An 8,213-nucleotide genomic window follows, 5' to 3' on the forward strand; every position below is an offset into this window, starting at 1 on the left:
TGTGGTCATTAGTTTCCCTGTAGCTGATTAACCCTGAGCTTTAGATTTTATTTTTTATTTTTTTGTAAAGTCTATGGGAAAAATGGATGAGAAATGCTGCTGTTGAGCTCCATAATCACCTCTTTACCAGCTCCTTGTCAAAGTAAACTGTTACTAAACCCAAATCTAACCCTAAATCTGCAAACATTTATGGACAGGAGCGCTGCTGTGTGGAGATTGTGCAGAACTGTCCTTTTGGTGCAGTTGAAAAAAACCGAGGCACTGGAAAAGTACAAAATAATTTATCTGCCATCTGGTGATAAAGGATTTGAATTATTTTGTACTTTTTAGTGCCTCAGTTTTTTCATCTAACCCTAAATTTCTGACCAGTTGATGCATAAAATGTCGCTCTGACAGAAGCACTTTTAGCGCCGAGGTGTCTGGGCTATTTCTTTGCATAAAATAGAACCATTTATGCATTTTCTGTTCTAGTTACAGAACACTGAATACTGCACTAAAATGTAGTTTGTAACATATTCCTTGTGTATAGTACTGTGTTCTGAATATTTGGAATACTTTAACACAGAGTTGCTTTATATTATCAAGTAAAAACATGATATAATAATTGCAAACAGCTTCATTTTTATTGCTCTGTTCTTTGATTTTAGTAAAGTAACTGTATTCTCAATAACACCAAATGAAAGAGTAACTGTACCAGAATACAGTTACTCAAAATTAGTATTCAGAATATATATTTTCAGTGCATCTAGGCCAATTTAGTTACTTCTCAACACTTTATTACGTCATGTGGCTCTGCGTTTGCTGCTTTGTGCTCGAGAGAATGAGAACTGCAGATTAAAACGTCACATTGCTAAAAAAGTGAGTGAGTGGTGCTTTTATTGTAACATTTACTGATTACAGATACCTTTGTAGCTCACATGTGCTGCTGCTGATAATACAAGAACAAGAACATGACGACAGACATGCACAGACACGGCAGGAGTCACCCGCTCCCACGGACACAGATCACAGCTGCAGAGGGTGACAGGGGGCTCTTTGTGAGGAAGACATGAAAAAGAGGGTCTCACAACTTCTAATATGCAGCACCAGAATAAACAAGAATACTATATAATATATTTCTTACACGTTTTCATAAAGTATTTTCAATAACACAAATATGTCCAGTCTTCACCTGACACAAACGCACTGTCCAGCGGTTCAGTCTGTAGAGAAATACTGTTGGAGGACTGGGTATGTGATGTGACTCACTGGGGTGACATGCACTGGTATGTACAGCTGTAGACGCCCCCACATAAACCTCGTACATGATGTTTGTTTATTTGAGGTCACCAGCGTCACCCTGGATGGTCTTTTTGATTCGCAGCAGCATCGTGGTCAGCCACTGGTCCAGACGAGACACAGAATCAAACTCTTTGACGGCTTCTGTAAAAGCCTCGCTGTTCTGCTCCTCGTGAGCCTCCAGCAGTTTCTGAGGACACAAAATGTAAGAAAATATTTCAGAGGTTTGTCTTCCTTCCATCCAGAGGCCATCTTCAATTTCAAAGTCTTCATTTGAGGCAGTCAGATTTACAATGAAGCGCCGATACGATACTGGGATCAGATATCGGTGCCGATATTGAACATTTTGGTGGATCAGACGTTGGCTTCCAAGATGTTGGTACAAACGACACATTTTGTTCAATAAATTAATGTAATAAGATGATTTACCACCAATATTGGGCCAAAACATCTCATAATACTAAAATTGTATTTTTATAAATCTGTTCTGTCATTATAAAACATATTTGGATCATTTTTAACATTATTTTTTACCTTACCTTTGGATCATTTTTTACCCATTATTAAATTACATTTTCAGTCTCTGGTATCGGTTGATATCAAGTATCGGCATTGGTATCGGAGCAGAAAAACGTGGGTCGGTGCTTCTCTGACACTGAGCTGAATAAGTCCTGCCTCTGAAGGAGGAGTCTGAGGACAGGACTTATTCCACAGTAGAAATAATAAGAGAATATCCAGTTATTCTCCTCCAGCAGCAAACACTGAACCACCGTCTCTACTGACTCTGGTTTGATCGTGTTTAGTCAAAGTGTGATACCTTTAAGAGTTTGAGCTCTCTGGAGTCTGTGAATGCTGGGAACATTTCCTCGTACTTCTCAATCGCCAGCTGCAATGACACAAAACACTCAGTGAAACTCAGATCATTGAGTTAATGTCAGACATGGACAGAGCAGAACTGAACATGTGTTTGTTACAGGAGCTCATCAGCTTTTATGAAATGTTTCTTATTCTGTGAAAATCATTTTAGTGTCACTTCTTCAGTGAGTTTCAGTTCTGTCACATGTGGCTCCACACAGACCTTTGCATTGAGCTCGTCCACGATGAAGTGACACAGAGACGCCTTGAAGAAATACTCTTTGGCGTTGTACTTGAGCAGAGGGTTGTCCATGGTGCTCATGGCCACCTTCAACACAGAACAGTTCAACTGTCATTAAGTCACTGAACTCAATCATTATTAAATAAATAGAGACGACCACATGACCACAGAAGAATGTTTTTACTCTGGACAGATTTACCTGTTCATAGATTTCGATGGCCTTCTGGTACTGCTCCAGCTGAGCGCTGTAGTGACCCACCTTCAGCAGACACTTGTTAGCAGAGCTGAAAAAAGTCACATGTTTGAGGAAGTAGAACTTTATCATGTAATGTGAAGAGCGTCAGTGTCCAGTCAAACCGATGGACCATCGAGCCGATGGACCATCGAGCCAATGGACCATCGAGCTGATCTCCACAGACGCTCGGTTTCACACATGAGCTGGTTGTTTTCACATTGGTGCTAAATAATCATGTCCAGAGGGACAGTCTTACACTGGTCATTGTAATAATGAAGTTTTGTAACAGGATTAAAAGAACATTATGATTTAAGGGATTAAGGGATTAAGGGTCTAAGGGTTTAAGGGTTTAAGGGTTTAAGGGTTAGGGCTTGAGGTTAGGAACAGGGTTAGATCATTGGCTCCTCCTCTCCCTGTTACACTATAATTAAGATGCTGTATATGACAATTAAACCTGATTCATGTGGACATCATCTGGACACTGGGGACCTACCTGTTCGACTCCTCGCCCTTGTAATAATCTGCTGCCTGTTCGTAGTGGGCAATGGCCTGGAAACAAACACGTGTTTATGTGTGTTTATGTGTGTTTATGTGTGTTTATGTGTGTATATGTATGTTTATTTATGAGGCAGTGGGTTAAAGTGTGGAGTCTGTGTCTCACCTTCTCAATATCTACCAGCTCTGACTCGTAAATCTCTGCGATGGTGATGTGATGTTTGGCTGCGATGGTGAACCTTCCCTGGAACAAAACAAATGAAGAATTTAAGAAAAATATTCAAGATGCACAAACAGCAACAGGCTTCTATGACATGTGAACATGCACAGAACACGCAAGGAACACGTGAAGAACACACAAGGAACACGTGAAGAACACACAGGGAACACGTGAAGAACACACGATGAACACACGTGGAACACACGTGGAACACACAAGGAACACGTGAAGAACACACAAGGAACACGTGAAGAACACACAGGGAACACGTGAAGAACACACAAGGAACACGTGAAGAACACACGAGGAACACGTGAAGAACACACGAGGAACACGTGAAGAACACACGAGGAACATGTGAAAAACATGAGACACACAGCAAACTGTACATGTAAATGGACATAGCTAACACGCTAGCCGCCACCGCATTCCAAATAGGAAGTGAGCATGTGCACATTTCCAGCGCCATCGACCCTGGCTCTAATTCACTTTCTATTGATAATCTGTCCCCTCTCTCTGTCTCCCCTCTGTCCCCTCTGTCCTCTCTGTCTCTGCTGCTTCAGACTCATTCTGGTCTTAAATGTTCGTATTAACCCTCTACATGATCCTGGGGTTTTTATTTCACTATTGTGTCTGTAAATCAAGATATGAACATTAATAACAGACAAATCAGGTCCTTCTTTCCCTGAGGTCGCTCCTGTTAGCGTTAGCAACAGGTGTGCTCCTGCCAAAGCAGTGGTGCAGACAGGAGGGGGCGTAACCTTCAACAGCCTCCATCCTGATTGGCTCTTTGGTTGCTATGATACTAGTGGTTGGAATGCCAAAGGTGGAACAGGGCTCCAGATTCACCTCTAAACCTGCTCTGGCCTCGATGAGCTTCATTTGGAGCTGAAGCTGTGGAGACTCACTCAGTCACTTCTTTATACAGTCGATGAGCCACATGGAGAACATGCAAACAACACAGACCTGTCACAATAATCGACTTTCTTTCAATACATGAAAAGTGGGGTAATATATTTTTGGGTTCAGTATTTATTGTGTGAACTTTGTCTTTGCCACAATGACCAGAGCCCAGGCAGGAGCAGCTGATCGGTTTAAATCACTTTTTTTTAAATTTATTTTAAGCAAAGGAGTGCCCCAAGGCTCAACTTTGGGACCACTACTTTTTACTATATTTATCAAAGCCTCATAAATTTATATGCAAATGATGCAGTTTTTTATGAAAGTGCTCCCTCTGCTGGACAGGAGATTTTAAAACTGCAGCAAGATTTTAATGAAATCCAAAATTCTCTCAAAAATCTTAAATTAGAATTTAATGCAAATAAAACTAAATCTATGATATTTTTTTTTCCAAACCCCCCCCCCCCCCACAAAAAAAAAACAAAAAAACATTTGATTAACATCTTTATAAACTAAATGCTACATGGACTGAAAGAGTCAGAGCCTATAAATGTCTTGGGTTTTATCTTTTAAAATCTCTGAAAATGTAATTTTATTGTAGAAACAAATATTGTATCTCATTTAATTATGGAAAAGAAATTGTTCAAGCTCTGGATTCTGTCAATAAAATAAACACATAGATATAATATATATGTCGATATAATAAACAGACTTCAGCCTCTTTAAAACTTCAGACTGTTTCACTCAGACCTTTGTTTCAACCGTCACTGTCTCTGTGGAAGAAGCATCAAAAAACACTGTATAAATGTTTTTATTAAATGTATTTATCGAATTAAGACGACAAACTGACTCAATATATCACGTGTTTGTTGAACTTTCGCATGATTGTCTCCGTCTAAAAACTGTCGGTTCTAGAACTAAGAGAACTTTAGTTGTAATAAATATTTAAACTATAGAAAGTTGAATAAGGAACTCGGTATTTTATTTTTTCATTCTGCTGTTTCATTTGTTTCAGTTCTCGCCTTTAACTGAAACGGTCAGATCTGGTCCTCTATAAAGTCCTTTCGATATTATCGTTTATCGTTCTCTGTAGCCAGGCCCATCCACAGAGGGGCCCCGGGGCAGGACGCCTCACAGGGGCCCCCTCTAATATAAACGAACGGGACTAAACCCTGGGCCCCTCAACCCTGGGCCCCTCAACCCTGGGCCCCTAAACCCTGGGCCCCTAAACCCCCCTCAGCTCCTCTGTCGCATCGAGCTTTAAAATGTGTTATCATGCCAGGCCTAACGACACATGAAGAACACGCAAACACATGGAGAACATGCAAACAGCACATGAAGAACATGCAAACAGCACACGGAGAACATGCAAACACATGGAGAACATGCAAACACATGGAGAACATACAAACACATGGAGAACATGCAAACACATGGAGAACATGGAAACAGCACATGGAGAACATACAAACACATGGAGAACATGCAAACACATGGAGAACAGATCCAGAGTTCTAAAGGCACCATGTCCGTGTAGATGTCGATGGCCTGGTTCAGACAGTTGATCGCCTCTGCCAAAGACACAGAGCAAACGTGTTATTTATAGATTCAAAATAAGGTTATTATGAAACAGCTTCATTTCCCCCAGCAACAATATTTGGTGAAAGAGAAAAGGAAACGAGACGACGTAAAGAAACACCAGAGCTTCAGTCGCAGCTTCAGAACAAAGTAATAACATCCTGAAGCTTTTCACAGCAGAGACTTAAAGCCAAAGTATGGACAGAAAACACTACACCGGTGCTTCTCTACAAACAAGAAAATGCTCAACTCAGACCTGACTCCTCCCACCGGCCTGACCACGTGGGCGGAGCTTAGGTCAGGCGCTCACCTTGAGGGTCGGCCTTCTTGTAGGCGTTTCCTGCGTCCACAAAACTCGTGGCAGAGTCCAGTTTGTTCTGCAGCTGCATGTGTAGCCGAGCGGCCTGGCAGAAGGCATTTCCAGCCGCTGTACACACAAACGCACACAAACGCACACAAACACACACACAAACGCACACAAACACACCCCAACGCACACAAACACACACAAACACAAACACACACAAACACACACAAACACACACAAACACACCCCAACAAACACACACAAACGCACACAAACACACACACACCCCAACAAACACACACAAACGCACACAAACACACACAAACACACCCCAACAAACACACACAAACGCACACAAACACACACAAACGCACACAAACACACACAAACGCACACAAACGCACACAAACACACACAAACACACCCCAACAAACACACACAAACGCACACAAAAGCACACAAACGCACACAAACGCACACAAACACACACAAACACACACAGTGTCAGGGGAAAAAAGAGACACATTAGTGTTTTCAGAGTTTGGTGAATGTTCTTTCATTCCTGTGACTCTGGGACTCACCGCTCCAGTTCTTGGCCATTTTAAACATGTTTGCAGCTCGAGCGTACATCTCACACGCATCCTCCACCTTATGGTTCCCCCTGAAAAACACAGCACTCATCACCACAACATCTCCACCACCAGAACATCTCCACCACCAGAACATCTCCACCACCAGAACATCTCCACCACCAGAACATCTCCACCACCAGAACATCTCCACCACTAAACCATCTCCCCCTCACACACAGTACTTCAGTGTGTCTCGGTGCAGTACTGTGGAGTATTTTAGTCATGTTCTAAATAACTATCCAGTGAGACGCTGTAGGACACATCAGTCTGTCCACATGTCCCACAGTCTGAGGCTCCTGTGTCATGTCCCGTCCCTCTGTGTCTCAGTCTGAATTCAGACATATAAAAACTACAAACATGGAGTCACCAGTTTAAAGACTTTAACACAGTGTTTATGACTCTGGGTCACATGACAGGTCTGACCCACATCAGGACAACGCAAAAGACAAAGATCTAAGGCCATGATTAAAAAAACAACTTAAACACGAGCAATAGATGCTGTAGGTCACAAACAAACAAACAAACAAACAAATAAACAACAGAGGCTCAACATCCGCCCACAGGAGCCGCCTCAGGCCCCTCTGTCCCTCACACCCCCCTCTGTCCCTCACACCCCCCTCTGTCCCTCACACCCCCCTCTGTCCCTCACACCCCCCTCTGTCCCTCACACCCCCCTCTGCTCTGCCCCGGCCTCAGTCCGGACAGGTCCAGCCCCGCAGCATCAGGAGTGTGCGTGACAGTGCGCGTGACAGTGCGTGACAATGCGCGTGACAGTGCGTGACAGTGCATGACAGTGCGCGTGACAGTGTCTCTGTGCGCGGTGTGCGCGTGGTGCGCGGTGAGGCTCGTGCTTTAAGCCGATGGCGCATGAAAAAACAGAGGAGGCCCGAGGAGCGCAGACCGACACTGCGCCGCGTCTGTTTGTGCGCATCTGCGCAAAAACAGCGCGTGTTTAGCGTCTGAAGCGGAGGCGCGGGTCAAAGCAGAGCGAGTCCTTGCGTTTGTCAAGGATACAGGACGAGGAGAGGCCGTCCCTCCCCCATCAGCGGCTGAAGAGGCTTTACCCGAACATCCCGCCGAGGAACGAGCCGGACGCCTTCACCTTCTTATCCGCCTCCGCCATGAGCTGCATGGCCTCCTTCTCTTTACCCGAGTTATCCATAGTTTAAAACACCGACACAAAAGAGCGAGGAGAGGAGCAGGACGCGTCAGGCACAGATGAAGATGCTGATGCTGAGGAGGAGCTGCTTCTGCTGCTGCAGAGACCGCGCGGTGCTGACCCCTAGTGGCCAGAGCGGGGTTTGCATTTCACTGAATGACAGAGTTTTATCAGGGCGAGTTTTACATTTAACCCAGAGAAATGTTTCATTTATGTTGACAATTTAAACCAGTATCTCCACAGAGAAAAGAGACTCTACTGTGTGGAGAGTCTCAGAACATCTCAAGACATTTAAAAATATCCACTCAAGAAA

The 8,213-nt window shown here is 43.6% G+C and overlaps 1 protein-coding gene across 2 annotated transcripts; it reads right to left on the minus strand.

The window, feature by feature from the left end:
- Positions 1-852: 852 nt before the first annotated feature.
- On the minus strand, positions 853-7,999 carry napba (N-ethylmaleimide-sensitive factor attachment protein, beta a). 2 transcript variants are annotated; one of them, XM_033979662.2, is made up of 10 exons: positions 7,806-7,999; positions 6,691-6,770; positions 6,113-6,229; positions 5,749-5,795; positions 3,271-3,348; positions 3,103-3,158; positions 2,574-2,658; positions 2,357-2,461; positions 2,096-2,164; positions 853-1,468 (listed from the first exon to the last, which is right to left on the minus strand). In XM_033979662.2, exons 1-10 carry the CDS (start codon positions 7,901-7,903, stop codon positions 1,316-1,318), a joined length of 888 nt encoding a protein of 295 aa, XP_033835553.1. In that variant the 5' UTR covers positions 7,904-7,999; the 3' UTR covers positions 853-1,315. The 2 variants fall into 2 exon arrangements, with proteins under 2 accessions (XP_033835553.1, XP_033835554.1); XM_033979663.2 differs by lacking the exons at positions 5,749-5,795; positions 6,691-6,770; positions 7,806-7,999 and having other exon boundaries at positions 874-1,468; positions 6,113-6,220.
- Between the last annotated feature and the right edge of the window lie 214 nt (positions 8,000-8,213).

Source organism: Periophthalmus magnuspinnatus, chromosome 15 (genome assembly GCF_009829125.3).
Source record: "Periophthalmus magnuspinnatus isolate fPerMag1 chromosome 15, fPerMag1.2.pri, whole genome shotgun sequence".
NCBI lineage: Eukaryota > Metazoa > Chordata > Actinopteri > Gobiiformes > Gobiidae > Periophthalmus > Periophthalmus magnuspinnatus.

What these genes read in the sequence shown, in the direction of transcription:
- napba (XM_033979662.2), bottom strand. Translation starts at nt 7,903, where the DNA reads ATGGATAACTCGGGTAAAGAGAAGGAGGCCATGCAGCTCATGGCGGAG. An exon ending in AATGGCCAAGAACTGGAGCG is followed by an intron (nt 6,230 to 6,690) that starts GTGAGTCCCAGA and finishes TTGTGTGTACAG; the next exon opens with CGGCTGGAAATGCCTTCTGC. An exon ending in TGGACGAGCTCAATGCAAAG is followed by an intron (nt 2,165 to 2,356) that starts GTCTGTGTGGAG and finishes GTGTCATTGCAG; the next exon opens with CTGGCGATTGAGAAGTACGA.